A 20790-nucleotide genomic window follows, 5' to 3' on the forward strand; every position below is an offset into this window, starting at 1 on the left:
GGGACACTATAACATGATTTTTTTTTGTTTAAAAAAAATGATAGTGTAAAACTTACATAAATAAAAAAAAGTATACATATTAGGTATCGCCGCGTCCGTATCGACCAGCTCTATAATAATATCCAATGAGCTAACCCCTTAGATGAACATCGTAAAAAATAAAAAATAAAAACTGTGCTAAAGGAACAATTTTTTGTCACCTTACATCACAAAAAGTGTAATAGCAAGTGATCAAAAAGTCATATGCACCCCAAAATAGCGCCAAACAGTCATCTCATCCTGCAAAAATCATACCCTACCCAAGATAATCGCCCAAAAACTGAAAAAACTATGGCTCTTAGACTATGGAAACACTAAAACATGATTTTTGTTTCAAAAAATGAATAATTGTGTAAAACTTATATAAATAAAAAAAATTGTATACATATTAGGTAACGCCGCGTCCGCATCGACTGGCTCTATAAAAATATCACATGACCTAACCCCTCAGGTGAACACCGTAAAAAAAAAAAAAAAAAAAACGGTGTAAAAAAAGCAATTTTTTGTCATCTTATGTAAAAAAAAGTGTAATAGCAAGCGATCAAAAAGTCATATGCACCCTAAAATAGTGCCAATAAAACAGTCATCTCATCCTACTTTAGATATTCGCCCAAAAACTGAAAAAACTATGGCTCTCAGACTATGGAGACACTAAAACATATATTTTTTTGGTTTCAAAAAGGAAATCATTGTGTAAAACTTACATAAATAATTTTTTTATATACATATTAGGTATCGCCGCGTCCGTGACAACCTGCTCTATAAAAATACCACATGATCTAACCTGTCAGATGAATGTTGTAAATAACAAAAAAAAAAAAAAAAAAAAAAAAAAAAAAAAAAAAAAAGTGCCAAAAAAGCCATTTCTTGTTACCTTGCCTCACAAAAAGTGTAATATAGAGCAACCAAAAATCATATGTACCCTAAACTAGTACCAACAAAACTGCCACCCTATCCCGTAGTTTCTAAAATGGGGTCACTTTTTTGGAGTTTTTACTCTAGGGGTGCATCAGGGGGGCTTCAAAAGGGACATATTGTCAATAAACCTGCCTTCCAAAAACCGTATGGCGTTCCTTTCCTTCTGCGCCCCCTGCCGTGTGCCCGTACAGCAGTTTACAACCACATATGGGGTGTTTCTGTAAACTACAGAATCAGGGCCATAAATAATGCGTTTTGTTTGGCTGTTAACCCTTGCTTTGTAACTGGAAAAAATAAATAAAAATATAGTAAAATGGAAAATTTGCCCAAAAATTGAAATTCTGAAATTTTATCTCCATTTGCCAATAACTCTTGTGGAACACCTAAAGGGTTAACGACGTTTGTAAAATCTGTTTTGAATACCTTGAGGGGTCTAGTTTCTAAGGGCTCTCTCACACCTGTGTTATTGTCTTCCGGCATAGAGTTCCGTCGTCGGGGGTCTATGCCGGAAGAATCCTGATCAGTTTTATCCTAATGCATTCTGAATGGAGAGAAATCCGTTCAGGATGCATCAGGACGTCTTCAGTTCCGGACCGGAACGTTTTTTGGCCGGAGAGAATACTGCAGCATGCTGCGCTTTTTGCTCCGGCCAAAAATCCTGAAGACTTGCCGCAAGGCCGGATCCGGAATTAATGCCCATTGAAAGGCATTGATCCGGATCCGGCCTTAAGCTAAATGTCGTTTTGGCGCATTGCCGGATCCGAAGTTTAGCTTTTTCTGAATGGTTACCATGGCTGCCGGGACGCTAAAGTCCTGGCAGCCATGGTAAAGTGTAGTGGGGAGCGGGGAGCAGTATACTTACCGTCCGTGCGGCTCCCGGGGCGCTCCAGAGTGACGTCAGGGCGTCCTACGCGCATGGATCATGTGATCGCATGGCACGTCATCCATGCGCATGGGGCGCTCTGACTTCATTCTGGAGCGCCCCGGGAGCCGCACGGATGGTAAGTATGCTGCTCCCCCACTCCCCACTACTACTATGGCAACCAGGACTTTAATAGCGTCCTGGCTGCCATAGTAACACTGAACGCATTTTGAAGACTGATCCGTCTTCAAATGCTTTCAGTACACTTGCATTTTTCCGGATCTGGCGTGTAATTCCGGCAAATGGAGTACACGCCGGATCCGGACAACACAAGTGTGAAAGAGGCCTTAGATGGGGTCACTTTTATGGAGTTTCTACTCTAGAGGTGCATCAGGGGGGCTTTAAATGGGACATGGTGTCCAAAAAAGCCAATAGCAAGCTGTGACGGTGAACAGCCTCCCTAGAGTCACCCGCGATGCTAGGGACGTGGTAAGTATAATCCATACGAGGGGCCCAGGCATTCCAGAGGCTCCAGCCCCACACTCAATAAAGCCCAGATTGCTTATAGCTCCTCCCCATCATTGGCCCTGTTGATGTTTTACCACGGCCCAACGGTGACATGCCTCTTGTGGACATGTCACCGGTGAAGCCAGGCACGGTCCAAATCCGCCAATCAGGTGGGCACTGTGGCCTCTACATAGGCCTGACCATCGGTCACATGCTGCCTTTGTGCAGCTCAGTCCCATTCAAGCGAATGCACCTGCAATACCAAGCACAGCCACTATATATTGTATGGCGCTGTGCTTGGTACAGTATGAGGACGCCACAGGGCTGATTGGCAGGAGGGATGGGAGTTGGCATAATAAAAGATGGAAACACAAATACAATCGCACTCTGCCCTGCCTCTATGCTGGATGTTGAATGAGGCGCTCCCTGGACTTTGTGTGGCTGTCGTGGCCCATAACAGGTAGGAACTAGGGTTAGGGACCATTTGTGTTTTTGCGTTTGTATCTGTATTTCGCCATAGCAATCTGCACCTGCACAGGGTTGTGCGGGCTGGACCCCCCACATTTTTTTCTTTGTAATAAAAGATGGACAGGGAGCGCAGTGAGAGCACTGGTTAGGGGGCCGCCCATGCCCTCCTCTCTACGCTGGCCAGGTACGGCAGTGGTAATAAAGGCTGTGAGAATCGGGTACTCCCGTACCTAGCCAGCGCCCGCACATGCCCTCCTGCTGTGGCCCGCCCCTCACAAGCCCCCGGCTCCATAAAGGTGCCTGCCATTTTTCACCTACTAGGCCACTTTTTGGAAACTTGACATGTGTCGCTTTATGTGGCAAGAACTTTGGAATGCTGTTACTTATCCAAGTGATTTGGAGACACATTGTACGTCACAATATAATTTTTAGGATCTTATAAGGCGCAGGATTTACGGGACACTGAGGAGAACTCCGACATCAATCAACTGTACAAGGGCGTGCCAAATGGGGCGAAGACGGAGCCTCTAGGTGCTGCAGCATCGCCCCAGTGGCACCTAGAGGCTCATTAGCATATTATAAAAGTCCTTATTTTATCATACTGTTATGTAGTGCCGACGTTAGCGCATCGCTCATGTCAGTCAGCTAGATAACGAGTTTTCTCATGACAGAAACCCTTTAAAGAAAAAAGGACATGACATTTAAAAAAATAAAATAAAAAAATCTCACTTTTTGGCAGATTTTGCATTTTAATTAATTTTTTCCCTGTAACACATGAAGGGTTAACAGCCAAATAAAACTCAATATTTACTACCCTGATTCTGCAGTTTACAGAAACGCCCCATATGTGGTCGTATATTGCTGTACGGGCACACGGCAGGGCGCAGAAGGGAAGGAACGCCGTATGGATTTTGGAGGGCTTTCCCTGGGATCATTTTAAATTTCCATGACATTTAAAGCCTCCCTGATGCACCCCTAGAGTGGAAACTCCCCAAAAGTGACCCCATTTTGGAAATTGCTGGACTTTTAATGGCCTCTGTTGTGACATGTGCAGAAATGTTGGGGGGGGGGGGGTCTGAGCCCGCTGGCAGGACTGTCACAATGCTCCAGTGGGTCTGCCATTTCTAACTGATGCCGGACGATCCCTTTAATATCTTCAGCTGTATTTCTCTCATGCATTGCAGTCAATGTTTTTGTTTTTTTTAGCATCATATATCCTGCAACACGGAAAATAAAATGGGAAAAAAATTCTGGATTTTAAAAGCAGCGCCCGCTCTTCTCCTTCCACCCAGCTGCCGATCTCACATGAGCTGAAAACCTGCCTGGTCAGGAAGTGTTTAAAGGGGTGCGGGGGGCATGTACGACTCGCTACTGTAGTACACGGAGACCCCCATTCTAACAAGAGCTGGGAACTCGTCCTTTTAGGCATTTTTGACATATCTTAAGATTGCTGTATGAAATAGTGTAACACTGCGCGCTATAGTGCGACTAATACACAGAGCGCCTTCCTCCTTATCACGTAATTAGCCGACCGCTACAAACATATCTCTCTGTGTCCAGGTCCTACCTTCATTCAGATGTCTCTGCTGCGGTGCACTGCTACCCGTAGCTCACCTGCGGTGACGTCACCAGCTCAGACGTGAGCGTTAACAGGTAACGGGTATATTCTGCCACCCGCCGGGGCGAATTTCCCAATACTTAAATATTAATACAAAGCCGATGCTACAGCCATCCTACCGTGGACCATCACAGAACACTGCACCGCAGCAGAGACTGAGTGAAGGTAGGACCTGAACACAGAGATATATGTCTATAGCGTTCAAAATGCAAATTGATTAATCAAATGAAGGGATTGGAATATCCCGAAAAGCGTCTGGTAACAGACACTCCGCAACCACCTCCGTAACAAGGACTTTCAGCATGGCCATGCTTTAAAGATCAACGAACAACTGCTTTTTTGTGCCGATTCAATTGTCCGGGATATTCGAGTAAGCGCTGTCACGAGACGAAAGTCTCGCTCGAACCATCACGAGATCTCAGCGATATCGTCACAGCTTGGGAGCCGTAGAGACAGAGCGGCGTGCACAGCAGTTTGTTCAGTGTCTTCAAGAGACCAGACCCCGGACGGCTCCTTTTAGGCAGAGGTAAGACCACCGTGCTATGGGACTACATTAACCAATAGCCAAACTCTGTGTTGTGGGGTATAACTCCATAGACTCGGACCTATTCAGTTTCCCTACAGGAATTATCTCAGCATATTGCGCCATTACGCGCTGGATTTCAATTATTGTTCACAACAGTCGCTACATTTTTTCACCAGACTTTTGCATCAATTTATATATTTTTCATCAATTCGCCATTATAATCAAGTTTATGGACTATTTTTCAGCACTAGATAATTGTCATTCATTTATCACCTTGTGTTATCACGCACCATTGGAATCCCCATTTCATGCTGCACCTGTTTTATTAATATATGGTCGACCATAGTAATTGTTTTAGAACTGTTTTATTTATTTTATGTCATTTTAATTAGTGATTTTTTAATAATAAAATCTGAGTGTGTGCCATAGAACTGAGTGCTCGCTTCTATATTCCTCTTTATATGTCTATAGCGGTCGGCTAATTACGTGATAAGGAGGAAGGCGCTCTGTGTAGGTCTTTGGTATTAGTCGCCCTATAGCGCGCGGTGTTACACTATTTTATACAGCTATATATTTGCTTTTTGTACAGCTGGTCTGCACACTACTTTACGTAGCAGGTCACGGGACTGCTAACACACCGCTGCGAGTTCTATGTGGTGTAGCGCTAGTTGACAACATTGTATATCTTAAGATTGGAATAACCCATTAAGAGGAAATAGATGAAGATCAAAACGAGGACAGCCATACCTAGACTGTGGCCAGCGACAGACACCCTGCCGGTAAAGTCTGGGTTCCGGCTCCTGAAGAGCTCGTAGAGACGGTTCACCTCTAAGCTGACTTTGTCCACAATGGTCTGGCAGTAGGTGGGACTGTTGTAGAACAGAATGTCCAGCAGCGTCTCGTTGGTGAAATGTCTCAGACGCCCAATACTGGGCAGGGTAATCTTTTTGATGTGCCTGTAAAAGAAACGATGAATGATGATTGACAGGGGAGGAAGGTCGTGTCACATCGCTCGAGAGCTTGGGGGGGGCATGTCAAGCCACCCTCTCCCCAGCGGGTTACATTTGCGAAATTCAGGAAAGCGGTGTGGGAAACTTCTTGCCAATACGCAGCAACAGCCATATAATGTGCAGACCCTCACAGACAGTCTCTATATGCTACACACAGTCAGTGCCATGAGGGCGTAGGCTAGCTTCACACCTCCGACATGCTGTTCCGGCAGAAAAACAGAATTGTTCGGACACAAACCACAGCACGCATTATACTTTATGGGGCCAGCGGGCATTCCGTTTGTATCCGTCACAGCGGGATCCAGAGGTTAGCCTTCAGGAATTCACAACATAGATGTGAAAGTAGCCTTAGAACATAGGGTGACATGACGAGGAAGGATCTGCAGTGGACCCTGCCAAAGAGGAGCAGACATGAAATCCCACAGCGGGAGAAGTGTACTGGAGGGTCTCCGGACCGTGAAAGTCGAGCAAACGTGTGGAGAACAAAGGGCCCAAGATCACAACCAGATGTCAACGCGTTTCGGGGCACATCGGACCCCTTTAACAAGTCTTAAAAGTACGTGTCACTGAATAATTATCCTACTTAAAACATAACTTTTAGTAATTATTATTTAAAAATAAGTCCCACAAGAAACAATGTGTATGTTTTGATAACTGCACAAGTGAAATAATATGGACTTAAGTACAGTAGGACACAGAGGCAAATACATAAATAATCTCATATGCTCAGATTTGGACCAACAAAGTCCCACTCACGGTTTGATGATATTTTCTTATATGGAAATAAACCACGACAGAACAGGTGTAGTGGGAAGGTCCACAGGCATCTTGGTTGAGAGAATTTAAAAATAGAGCGATATTTTCTATTTGCGGGATGGAAAAAAGGCAGAGGGTGGGGAGAAAAATGTCCCTATCAAACTATATAATTCTGCCTAAAAGCGGAGAAATCTCCCGCCTAAATGCGGGAGAATCACCTCCAGAGGAGGCGACCCCACTTATCGGTGGCTTTCCCTATTATCCTGTCCCTGTAAAAGTAGCTCCCAGTGTCTGTACAGCCAAAAATTGAAGTAATTTGAAATTCCCAACGCGTTTCCTCCAATACAGTTGTGACCGGATTCATCAGGGGAAAAAAAGAAGATGTAAATATATTGTATAGATGTGGCACAATAGCCCTCAGCAACAATGGCTCTTCTGTTGATAAATCCAACTGGGTAATGCAGTCCAGAGATCTCTCTGTGACTGCACCTCTATATATACGCTAAAGTAAACTGGACAAACTTTAGATGAATTAATTACCTCATGGTGTGTATGATAATCGGCGTGCGTTCCACCGCCAGCCAGGCAAAACCGGAAGTGCGTCAGGTCGCGTGCGCCAACCGCTGCTATTGGCCGGCGGTGGAACGCAGGCCGTGGATGAACCGCATGAAAACCGGAAGTATGTCACATACACCGGAAATGACACATGCGGAGCGCTGAGGCGCATGGTATATGCGTTCCAAGATAATCACCAGCGCATAAACATACATGGAAAGGAATAATAGAATGAAATACTATTTGAAATTTAAAGATACATAGTCAATGGACGTTATTGGATGAATGGTTGTCAAGTGAAGCATATATGAGTTGATTAAAAAGAGGGTTGGATTAATAGTGTGGGAGATTAAATGGAAACAGGAAGGAACATTATATTGTCAATACTTATGACTAATAAAGTCCTAACAACCGATAAAGATTCCATTTACATAAAGATATTACAAAGTAGACCTATTGCGGTCTGATGCCTTCATTTGTATAGTCCGAAAAAAGATAAACAGTAATTTTGATCAATGCAATGAGGTATATCAAGTTATCGAAATGAATATCCTATATTTTATATCAATTGGACCATGACCACAAGGAGATTTATGATGAGAGCATGGTAGAATTGATGATATATAAGACTAAATAATTATAAAGTAACGCCATTCAAAAGCCATACTCAGATAAAGCAACTAAATGACAAAATTTCGTTGAGTCCGGAAGGGCTCACAGTTTTTAAACGGTAAGTCCATTCGGACTCTTTTTGTAGGATTCTCTTGTCGAGGTCACCCCCTCTGGGGGATGGACGAATGACCTCAACAACGCAGAACTTCAGACATTTTGGATTTCCACCATGGAGATCATGCACATGTCTAGAGATGGTAGTGTCCCTTTTGTGCCTTATGTCTCCAATTCTTCTTCTGAGTTCACGTTTTGTCTTGCCGACATACTGAAGTTTACATACACAGATACAGAGAGAGACTACCCCAGTTGTTTTGCAATTTGCAAAGTCCCGAATATTATAGGTTTTGTTGGTAGTGTGGCTTGTAAAGTTTTTAGTTTGGTATATGTATGGGCAAGCTATACACGATCCGCATCGGAACATACCCAGGGGTTTTCTATCTAGCCAAGTGCCTATTTGTTTGGGCGCTGTGTAATGACTATGAACAAAACGGTCACCTAAAGATCTACCCCTCCTGTATGTTATGGCTGGTTTTGATGGAAGTATATCATGGATATCAGGGTCCAGCAAGAGCATATCCCAGTATTTTTGGAAGATATTTCTAACTTCTCTACTACAGGTGTCATATGTCCCAATGATGCGAAAAATAGGATCCATATCAATCCTTGATATGGATCCTATTTTTCGCATCATTGGGACATATGACACCTGTAGTAGAGAAGTTAGAAATATCTTCCAAAAATACTGGGATATGCTCTTGCTGGACCCTGATATCCATGATATACTTCCATCAAAACCAGCCATAACATACAGGAGGGGTAGATCTTTAGGTGACCGTTTTGTTCATAGTCATTACACAGCGCCCAAACAAATAGGCACTTGGCTAGATAGAAAACCCCTGGGTATGTTCCGATGCGGATCGTGTATAGCTTGCCCATACATATACCAAACTAAAAACTTTACAAGCCACACTACCAACAAAACCTATAATATTCGGGACTTTGCAAATTGCAAAACAACTGGGGTAGTCTCTCTCTGTATCTGTGTATGTAAACTTCAGTATGTCGGCAAGACAAAACGTGAACTCAGAAGAAGAATTGGAGACATAAGGCACAAAAGGGACACTACCATCTCTAGACATGTGCATGATCTCCATGGTGGAAATCCAAAATGTCTGAAGTTCTGCGTTGTTGAGGTCATTCGTCCATCCCCCAGAGGGGGTGACCTCGACAAGAGAATCCTACAAAAAGAGTCCGAATGGACTTACCGTTTAAAAACTGTGAGCCCTTCCGGACTCAACGAAATTTTGTCATTTAGTTGCTTTATCTGAGTATGGCTTTTGAATGGCGTTACTTTATAATTATTTAGTCTTATATATCATCAATTCTACCATGCTCTCATCATAAATCTCCTTGTGGTCATGGTCCAATTGATATAAAATATAGGATATTCATTTCGATAACTTGATATACCTCATTGCATTGATCAAAATTACTGTTTATCTTTTTTCGGACTATACAAATGAAGGCATCAGACCGCAATAGGTCTACTTTGTAATATCTTTATGTAAATGGAATCTTTATCGGTTGTTAGGACTTTATTAGTCATAAGTATTGACAATATAATGTTCCTTCCTGTTTCCATTTAATCTCCCACACTATTAATCCAACCCTCTTTTTAATCAACTCATATATGCTTCACTTGACAACCATTCATCCAATAACGTCCATTGACTATGTATCTTTAAATTTCAAATAGTATTTCATTCTATTATTCCTTTCCATGTATGTTTATGCGCTGGTGATTATCTTGGAACGCATATACCATGCGCCTCAGCGCTCCGCATGTGTCATTTCCGGTGTATGTGACATACTTCCGGTTTTCATGCGGTTCATCCACGGCCTGCGTTCCACCGCCGGCCAATAGCAGCGGTTGGCGCACGCGACCTGACGCACTTCCGGTTTTGCCTGGCTGGCGGTGGAACGCACGCCGATTATCATACACACCATGAGGTAATTAATTCATCTAAAGTTTGTCCAGTTTACTTTAGCGTATATATAGAGGTGCAGTCACAGAGAGATCTCTGGACTGCATTACCCAGTTGGATTTATCAACAGAAGAGCCATTGTTGCTGAGGGCTATTGTGCCACATCTATACAATATATTTACATCTTCTTTTTTTCCCCTGATGAATCCGGTCACAACTGTATTGGAGGAAACGCGTTGGGAATTTCAAATTACTTCAATTTTTGGCTGTACAGACACTGGGAGCTACTTTTACAGGGACAGGATAATAGGGAAAGCCACCGATAAGTGGGGTCGCCTCCTCTGGAGGTGATTCTCCCGCATTTAGGCGGGAGATTTCTCCGCTTTTAGGCAGAATTATATAGTTTGATAGGGACATTTTTCTCCCCACCCTCTGCCTTTTTTTCCATCCCGCAAATAGAAAATATCGCTCTATTTTAAATTCTCTCAACCAAGATGCCTGTGGACCTTCCCACTACACCTGTTCTGTCGTGGTTTATTTCCATATAAGAAAATATCATCAAACCGTGAGTGGGACTTTGTTGGTCCAAATCTGAGCATATGAGATTATTTATGTATTTGCCTCTGTGTCCTACTGTACTTAAGTCCATATTATTTCACTTGTGCAGTTATCAAAACATACACATTGTTTCTTGTGGGACTTATTTTTAAATAATAATTACTAAAAGTTATGTTTTAAGTAGGATAATTATTCAGTGACACGCAGTTTATATTCCTACATTGTATTTATATTTTCTACTGTGAATTTAAGTCTTAAAAGTACATTTATCAATCTTTAGATTATAACTAAGTAAAAAAATAATGGCAATAAAACACTCAATAAAATGGAGGAAGAAGAGACGATGCATTTTAAATGCTTAATGTAAACATTAGTATAAAACTGATCTTCAGAAAAGAAAAATAGAATAAAAAAGGGACACAAACCCCGAGAGAGAGAGAGACAGAGAGACACAGAGACACAGAGAGACTTTATATATGTGTATATATAATACTCGGGGGGGGGGGGGGGGGGGGGGGCGCCATCAATTCATGTGCGTTAGGATACAATGCCTGGTATAGGGATCTAGCTTTGGGGCACTTATATACACCATAAACACATGTGATGGAAAAGGAATTGTAAATACTAAGGGGCCCATCTAAATGAAGGCGAGCTTCCCCATGAACGCAAGGGAAAACGCGGGGGTCGATAACCTGTAGGGAGAAAAAGGTACCTGGATGGCTGCAGCTGTTCAGAAGCACGGCCGCTGCTCACAGCGCGCGGGGCGTTGGAATCGCTGTGTGCTCACAGCGCGCGGGGCGTTGGAATCGCTGTGTGCTCACAGCGCGCGAGGCGTTGGAATCGCTGTGTGCTCACAGCGCGCGCTGTAGGAGGTTAAAGCACTGATGTGGGAGGGATCGGCGCTCTGGTTGAAAATTGAAGATGAGCCATTCACAGAGCTTTTGATCGGCAATTCCTCTCCAGTTACATTTCTCCTGAAGGTTTCGGTGATGCGGTATTTCACCATCACAGAAACAACTGAAACAAAGATCTAAAAGCCGTTTAGCAGCAAACTCTGTGAAAACTAATGTTTGTGTCATTCTGAAAAGTTTTGGCCACGACTGTACTAGCACCAAGTGCACTGAATAAGAAAGTGTCCACCATCGCTGCTAGATGTTGTTCTGATCATGTGGGAAGCTACAAATGTACATACCCAATGTAATTATTGCACCAACATCTCAAAAACCTTCAGGAGAAATGTAACTGGAGAAGAATTCCCCATCTTCACATATTATCTGCCGCATAGAATGTGAATGCGGTCTACAGTTCGTGGGCCGTAGAATCCAGTCCCTCACGTAAACATCACGCGAGGGTTCCTAAAGCATAATGTATCCCGACACTTTCTACCCATGACAAGGATCCCTCTAAGCCGTCCATCACACCCATGGAACATATTACAGATACCGGTTCTGATAGATTCAGAACGCTGCAAAAGAGGGAGATGTTCTGGATTTTCAAGCTACAGACTCTAGAACCATATGGTTTAAATGAGAGCTTAGAGAACAAATGTTTCTAACACATCTGGAAGCTGATTTAGGAGTCCGAATAGCACATGTTTCCCACAATGTTTTCTTAACTCCCCTCCACTTGACGATCCCTTTTTGTATTGCTCCTGACCAGCCCTTGGTGTCGTGCACCATTCCCCCTAGATCCCCACATTGCCTTCTTCTATATCTCCCCCCCTTCCCTTGCGTTCATGATGTCTAATAATTCCCCTCATAAATAGACATTACAATTGATTACTAACACTATCCTTCCACCGGTCCATCCTTTCGCCGAGTCAATTCTTTGCATCATTTTCCCATTCCCAGCCCATCACTCAGTATTGCTTCCCTATACCCGCCCTGTAGCTGGCCATCCTCCAACCAGAGCGCCTATCCCAACCTCCTACAGCAAGCGCGCGCTGTGAGCGTGCTGACAAGCGGCGACAGTGCTTCTGAACAGCTGTAGCCATCCGGGTACCTTTTTCTCCCTACAGGTTATCGACTCCGTGTTTCCCCTTGCGTTCATGGGGAAGCTCGCCTTCATTTAGATGGGCCCCCCTTAGTATTTACAATTCCTTTTCCATCACATGTGTTTATTGTGTATATAAGTGCCCCAAAGCTAGATCCCTATACCAGGCACTGTATCCTAACGCAGGCATTTTTCACTTTCAGCTGTAAAATTTTGCAAAAAAAAAAACGACATCCATATATAAATTTTTCGCCAAATTTATTGTTCTTCATGTCTTTGATAAAAAAAAAAATGTTTGGGCAAAAAAAAAATGGTTTGGGTAAAAGTTATAGCGTTTACAAACTATGGTACAAAAATGTGAATTTCCGCTTTTTGAAGCAGCTCTGATTTTCTGAGCACCTGTCATGTTTCCTGAGGTTCTACAATGCCCAGACAGTACAAACACCCCACAAATGACCCCATTTCGGAAAGTAGACACCCTAAGGTATTCGCTGATGGGCATAGTGAGTTCATAGAACTTTTTATTTTTTGTCCCAAGTTAGCGGAAAATTATGATTTTTGTTTTGATTTTTTTTTTCTTACAAAGTCTCATATTCCACTAACTTGCGACAAAAAATAAAAAATTCTAGGAACTCGCCATGCCCCTCATGGAATACCTTGGGGTGTCTTCTTACCAAAATGGGGTCACTTGTGGGGTAGTTATACTGCCCTGGCATTTTAGGGGCCCATATGTGTAAGAAGTAGTTTGCAATCAAAATCTGTAAAAAATGACCGGTGAAATCCGAAAGGTGCACTTTGGAATGTGGGCCCCTTTGCCCACCTAGGCTGCAAAAAAGTGTCACACATCTGGTATCGCCGTACTCAGGAGAAGTTGGGGAATGTGTTTTGGGGTGTCATTTTACATATACCCATGCTGGGTGAGATAAATATCTTGGCAAAAACAACTTTTCCCATTTTTTTATACAAAGTTGGCATTTGACCAAGATATTTTTCTCACCCAGCATGGGTATATGTAAAATGACCCTCCAAAACACATTCCCCAACTTCTCCTGAGTACGGCGATACCAGATGTGTCACACTTTTTTGCAGCCTAGATGCGCAAAGCGGCCCAAATTCCTTTTAGGAGGGCATTTTTAGACATTTGGATCCCAGACTTCTTCGCACGCTTTCGGGCCCCTAAAAAGCCAGGGCAGTATAAATACCCCACATGTGACCCCACTTTGGAAAGAAGACACCCCGAAGTATTCCGTGAGGGGCATGGCGAGTTCCTAGAATTATATATTTATTTTTGGCACAAGTTAGCAGAAATTGATTTTTTTTGTATTTTCTCACAAAGTCTCACTTTCCGCTAACTTGGGACAAAAAACCCCGAAATGGGGTCACATGAGGGGTATTTATACCGCCCTGGCATTTTAGGGGCCCTAAAGCGTGAGAAGAAGTCTGGAATATAAATGTCAAATTTTTTTTACGCATTTGGATTCCGTGAGGGGTACGGCGAGTTCATGTGAGATTTTATTTTTTGACACAAGTTAGTGGAATATGAGACTTCGTAAGAAAAAACAAAAACAAACAAATTTCCGCTAACTTGGGCCAAAAAAATGTCTGAATGAAGCCTTACAGGGGGGGGGGGGGGTGTGATCAATGACAGGCGGGTGATCAGGGAGTCTATATGGGGTGATCACCCCCCTGTCATTGATCACCCCCTGTCATTGATCACCCCCCTGTCATTGATCACCCCCCTGTCATTGATCACCCCCCTGTAAGGCTCCATTCAGACGTCCGTATGATTTTTTTACGGATACATGGATCGGATCTGCAAGACGCATACGAACGTCTGAATGGAGCCTTACAGGGGGGTGATCAATGACAGGGGGGTGATCAATGACAGGGGGGTGATCACCCATATGGACTCCCTGATCACCCCCTGTCATTGATAACCCCCCTGTAAGGCTCGATTCAGACGTCTGTATGCGTTTTGCGGATCCGATCCATGTATCCATAAAAATCATACGGACCTCTGAATGGAGCCTTATAGGGGGGTGATCAATGACAGGGGGGTGATCAGGGGTTCATAAAGGGTTAATAAGTGACAGGGGGGGGGGTGGGGGTGTAGTGTAGTGTAGTGTTTGGTGGTACTTTACACAGCTGCCTGTGTCCTCTGGTGGTCGATCCAAACAAAAGGGACACCAGAGGACCAGGTAGGAGGTATATTAGACACTGTTATCAAAACAGCGTCTAATATACCTGTTAGGGGTTAAAAAAAAAAAATCACATCTCCAGCCTGCCAGCGAACGATCGCCGCTGGCAGGCTGGAGATGCTGTCTCTTACCTTCCGTTCCTGTGAATGCGCGCACCTGTGTGCGCGCGTTCAAGGGAAATCTCGGCTATCGCGAGATGACGCACGGATGCGTCCAGGAGGAGTAAATCAACCACCTATATATATATATATATATATATATATATATATATACACATACACTTATGGGGTTTGTGTCCCTTTTTCTTTTCTGAAGATCAATTTTATACTAATGTTTACACTAAGCATTTTAAATGCATCATCTCTTCTTCCTCCATTTTATTGTGTTTTATTGCCATTATTTTTTACATATATATCAATCTTTATATTATACTACTTTTTAGACTTGATAAAGGGGTCAGATGTACCTCAAAACGTGCTGACTTTGAATAAACCAAACTCTACGTGACATCTGGTTGTGATCTCGCGCCCTTTCGCAGTCCAGCGACCCTCCAGTACTATTGTCTATCCAACCGGGGGTTTGGCTCCACCAACCAGTAACCTTCTACATCTTGCCTTCACCGTGGGTTGCACCAAAATGGGCACAACCAGATAGGTGAGCACGCCATCTCTCCCTGTTTGAGGGCATTTGTATTCGACTTCCTCACCCTACGAGCGCCTCTCTCTTTTTGTTGCCATTACTTACAGCTGAGAAATGGGCAGGGATTATCTGCACCGAGTGGTCGCCCACATAGCTTTGAACCAGATTTTCCTTTTGCTCACTGCCGATTGGTGACCTGTGAGTGATGATCTGCAGGGAGATGGCGGCAGAAGCTTTCTGACTTCTGTTCCTGTCTCCAGAGGTCAAGGGACAATGTCCACTGCCGTTGGCTGTGACATGTCATATCTTGGACATCTACAGACCCCAATCTTTGAAGGGGGTGAATAGGAGGTGGGGCACAATTTCTAAATTTGAGGTTTTGGTTGCCTGGCATTGATTCTTCTGGCTTAAGGGTATATTAGACGGATAGATTTTCTGCCCGTTCCTATGACCGCTCGTTAGCCATCACTTCTAAGCATGCTGAAAGATCTGGATTTTCCGGTGGCAGATCGCTTTGTCTAATAGCGATCTGCCACCAACACACCGCTGTCCTGCATGGGGACGAGCGATGGCATAGCGATTGACCCTCTCATGTTGCGGAGAACATGGCTGCATGCAATAGCAACGGTGTCCTCTGCTAGCCATCTGCCGATTACCAGGAGGAAAACACTTCCTTCCCGACAATCGCTAGCAGCATTGGGGTGTCTAATACACAGGTACTGATTGGGATTAGTATAATCTACAATTAATCTCTGCTAATCTCCACCTGTAGGACTGCAGCGAGGTTTGGTGATCCAGATCGAACTTTGTAGAAGGAAGGGATTGGCACCATTTTGGAGGGGGCAGGTAATGTAACCAGTATAGGATGGCAACGTGGACTTTCTGGATTCTTCCACATCTGACAGAGTGTGATGTGTGGGGGTTAAAGGTTCGTTTAGGATTTACTGACCTATCCACCCCGGTAGCATCACCATGGAGGGCACTGTGCCAATGGACCGGCAGGAACTCCACACGTCGTACTTTACCCTCGTCCACAGACTTTTTAAAGTGAGACTGCAGCAATTTCAGAGACACGGTCCTAAAGTCATCCACTGACCAGAAAAACAAAACAGAAGTTCCAGGGTTACATGTCTTGGACTCCCCCCCCCCCCCCCCCCACACCCCCACCCCCACCATGCGGTTTGAGCCAAGGGCATTATATTGTCTGCATTCACCTGGATGGGGCAGTACTTAGGTGCTAGAGACCTTCACTAGTGTCCCCCCCAGTAATAATGTCTCCCATAGTGTGTCCCCCTCCCCAGTAATGTCTCCCATAGTGTCCCCCCCCCCCAGTAATAATGTCTCCCATAGTTTGTCCCCCCCCCTCAGTAATAATGTCCCCCATTGTGTGCCCCGCATGAGCACCCGATGACATCACTCTGAGCACAGGTCCTTCGGCAAGTCCTTTTCAATCAAGACAGGAGTGCAAGTGGATAAGCTTTTTTTTAACCCCTAAAAAGGAGATTTTTTGTGACACTCACCTATAAAATCTTTTTCTCGTCTTTTCCATTGGGGGACACAGACCATGGGTATAGCTTAGGCCACCACTAGGAGAAGACACTATGCAAATAATAAAAGACAGCTCCTCCTCCACTGGCTATACCCCCATGCTCCAACAGGAGGACCTCAGTGCGTGCAAAAGCAGTAGGAGGAGAGAAAAAACTAATATCAATAAAAGAAAACAGAACCGAGGAATACCGCCCTCAGGCCGTAAACCATAAGGTCCCAATAGAATAGAACCAACCCCTCCTGTAACAGACAAGAATGGGTGGGAGCCGTGTCCCCCAATGGAAAAGACAAGAAAAAGATTTTACAGGCGAGTTTCACAAAAATAAATAAATAAATAAATAAATTAAAAAAAAAAAAAAAAAAAAGAAAAAAAAAAAAAAATCTCCTTTTCTCGCCCATTCCATTGGGGGACACAGACCATGGGGCGTCTCAACAGCCACACTGTTAAACGAAGCGGCTGTAAAATCCAATGGAAGAGCGGTCCTTGAGACAGCAGGTTCTCCCTGAGAGGAAGAGGCCAAGGAATGTCTGCCAGCATCCGAGTGCCTTCCAAGAGGCCAATCGGGGTCGATGAGTATGGTCGGGATCCCCTCCAGCCGCGACCCTGCGAAGAACCTTTGGGAGTGAGGCAGTGGTGGGAAGACAGAGGAGCACGAAGTCTCACCACCTCTGATCACACCTACTGAACCGTCCGAGCCCGGAGAACGACACCCCCACCCAGGAGACTGGTATCGGTGGCGACGACTGTCCAGGAGATTGGGAGGAAGATCTCCCTGAAGCCAGATTCTGAGGGGACAGCCACCACGGGAGTTCCATGCGAACCCGAGACGGTAGGCGGATCTGAGAGTCCAGATCTCCCGATGTCCTGTCCCAGAAGGACAGGATCGCCTGTTGCAGAGGCCGAGTGTGTAACTGGGCAAAGGGAACAGCCTCGAAGGAGGCCACCATAAGTCCCAGAACCTGCATGCACTCCCAGATGGAGATACACGGGGAATGCAGAAGGCGAGACACCGACTCCCGTATCCGTGAGAACTTGTAATCTGGAAGGAATCCCCGGGCTGCAGTGGTGTCCAGAATCATCCCCAGGAAGGTCACCCTCTGGGAAGGTTGGAGAGAGGACTTCAGGAAGTTGATCAGCCAGCCGAACTGCTGCAGAGTCTGAACAGTGAACCTGACGCTGTCTTCGGCCTGGGGACGAGAGGGAGCCTTTATCAGTATGTCCACCATGTAGGGCAACAGAGATAATGACGGCCGCCAATGGCGAAGCGCAGGAATCTGTCGTGAGATTCTGTGATAGGGACATGCAGATAGGCGTCCCGGATGTCCACTGACGCGAGAAACTCCCCTGGAAGAAGAGAAGCAATAACGGAGCGGAGGGATTCCATCCGGAACCTCCGCACCGACGGGACTTGTCTAAGAGCTTCAGGTCTAGGACCAGACGTCCAGATCCCTCCTTCTTTGGCACCACAAAGAGATTTGAATAGAACCCTGTACCCTGTTCCTCCAGAGAAACTGGGGCAACTACTCCCCGGACCAGAAGGGAAGAGACCACTTGTAAAAGGGCCGAGGCTCGGGCCGGATCCCCCGGAACCCGATAAGAGAAGAAACGTTCCGGAGGTCTGGAAGTGAATTCTATCTTTTAACCAGAAGTTACAATTTTCAGGGTCCAAGCGTCTCGAACGTGAGCTCTCCAGACCTGCTGAAAAGGAGAGCAGACGGCCCCCCACTGCAGGCGGTGGGGGCGCCCCTTCAGGCGGAGAACTGCTTGAGAGCCGCGGGGCGGGCAGAACTCCCCTGGAATTGTGCCCGCGGACGCCAGGGAGGCTTAAAGGAAGGCTTCTTGCGGGAGTCCTGAGAGCCACCGGAGGAGGGGGCTGCCTCGAAAGGACTGGTTTCTAGAGCCAAAGGGGAGAGCTCTGAAGGCGCGTTTGGATCTAGATTGGGGCAGGTGTGTGCTCTTGCCCCCCATAGCGTCAGAGATAATCTCGTCCAGCATAGTACCGAAGGGCCTGGAGCCCGCAAAGGGGAGGTTAGTGAGGGAGCGCTTGGAGGAAGCGTCGGTGTCCCAGACCTTCACCTAGACCTCCCTGCGCTGCATGACCAAGAGGGCCACAATCCGCGCAAGAGAGTGCTGAAGTCCAATGAGGCCTCACAGAGGAATGTTGTCGCTTGGGACATCTGGAGGGCAAAGCTCCGGGTGTCCGCAGAGGTACCCTGCTCTGCGAGGTCCTGATGATGGCGCTGCAACCACACCGAAAGCGCCCTGGCTACCCAGGCCGAGGTGAACGCGGGCCGCAGATCAGTGCCTGCCAGAGTGAAGATGGCTTTGGAAAGAGAGTCAACAAAGTCCTGTAGGGAGGGGAAACCAGTCCAGGACTGGTATTGCCGAATTCTTAGCCAATCTTGCCACCGGCGGGTCGACCATAGGAGGAGAAGACCACTGCTGCACATTATCTGCCGGGAAAGGATACAGAGAATCCATGCGCCTCGTGGCAGAAAAAACTGTGATTAGGGCGCTCCCAATCCTTAGAAAGGACCTAGGCGACTCGCCATGAATGGGGAATGTGACTGCCTCCGAGTCACCCCTTCTGGAGTGGAAAAGAGGGAATTCCTGGCTACTAGTAGAAGGAGGTTCCCCCTGTATGTCAAAGGTGCCACGGACCGCCGTAACCAAGTCTGCCACCACGGTGGAGAGCTTAGGCAAGGGTTCCGGTTCCGTGTCCTCGTCAGAGCCGGACCTTTCCCCTTCAGACCTGCAGTCCCCGCAAGGGGGAGAGGCTGAACACGCCTCCAGGCGAGGGGGGAGAAGCAGAGTCACCCGAGGAGGGATGCTGCTGCGCACGCTGCCTCTTAACGGTCGAGTGTCCTCTGTGGGGGGCACCGGGAGGTGGAGCGGTGCTAACCACAGGCATCGCAGGCGGTGGATCCGAGGCCGTCATGCGTTCCATAAGGGCCATGGCCGCGCGCAAGACCAGGGCCAAGTCTGCGGCTGCCCTAGCTATGGCAGAGGCCCGGGAGGGCTCCGAAGGGGCGGAGGAGGGACTGGGCTGGTTTGGTGGAGGAGGAGGCGGATGATCCTGTCCCGAGGCAGGGCAAGAGTTACAGGAGCCTGTAAACGATAGTGGCAAGCAGCAGACCTTACAGGATCCCAGTGGGACCTGAGGTGTCGCTTTAGATTTTTGGGGAGCCTCCGGACTTTGCGGAACACCATCTGTGAGGAGCTGGAGTAGCAGCCAAGCGTGGAGAAGCGCCGAGGCAAAGCAGAAGCGCACCAGTCTTGTCACAAATCGCGCGGAAAAAAAAAATTAAAAATGCCGCCCGCCGGCAGAGGAAAGGGGTTCTGAACACTGAAAGCCTGGACATGGGGCAACAGCATAACAACGGAGGTACCAGCTTGCCCTGTATAACGAGCCCTCCGAACAAAAAGGGGAAAGGCGCAGCAGCATGGCGCTGCAACTAGCCACTGCCTCAAGAAGGAATCCCTCCTCCCTCTCAGATCCACAGGTAAGCCCTGAAGAACCGTGTCACAGTTTGAGCACGGGGGGGGGGGGGGGGGGGAGAAGAGCTGCAGGAGAGCCGCTGTACTTATCCGAGTCCTGCAGTCTTCACCCTCTGTTCCGGACCAGCATGGGGTCACCTCTTCAGTCATCTGGCACAAGGAGTGGCCGTGCACTGGATAGAGGGCAGGACTAGGTGACCCCGGATCTGGTAGGCCACCGGAGCTGCAGGTCGAGCCCGGTTCCACTTCTCTTCTGGGGGGAAAGGGAGGTAGCCGGGGACGGTCATTCAACCCCGGCATTCGATCCACTGAGAGACCAGGGACGCACCAAAAAAAAAAAACTAACAGGAGAAGAAAAAAACTACAGTGACAACCCTGCAGGAGTGTCACCTCCTTATCCGACAAAGCTAAAACTGAGGTCCACCTGTTGGAGCATGGGG

General features: G+C 46.2%; 1 protein-coding gene across 2 annotated transcripts in view; it reads right to left on the reverse strand.

The window, feature by feature from the left end:
- Positions 1 to 20790, reverse strand: part of LOC122923844 (SEC23-interacting protein-like) — a 57516-nt gene that overhangs the window by 14658 nt on the left and 22068 nt on the right. For both annotated transcript variants that reach the window (XM_044274685.1, XM_044274684.1), the window contains 2 exons: positions 16253 to 16394; positions 5686 to 5894 (listed from right to left, as the gene is read on the reverse strand). In XM_044274685.1, the coding sequence (XP_044130620.1) occupies positions 5686 to 5894; positions 16253 to 16394 (351 nt within the window). The remainder of the gene's footprint in view (positions 1 to 5685; positions 5895 to 16252; positions 16395 to 20790) is intronic.

The sequence above is a fragment of the Bufo gargarizans genome, unplaced genomic scaffold (assembly GCF_014858855.1).
Source record: "Bufo gargarizans isolate SCDJY-AF-19 unplaced genomic scaffold, ASM1485885v1 original_scaffold_1997_pilon, whole genome shotgun sequence".
Classification (NCBI taxonomy): domain Eukaryota; kingdom Metazoa; phylum Chordata; class Amphibia; order Anura; family Bufonidae; genus Bufo; species Bufo gargarizans.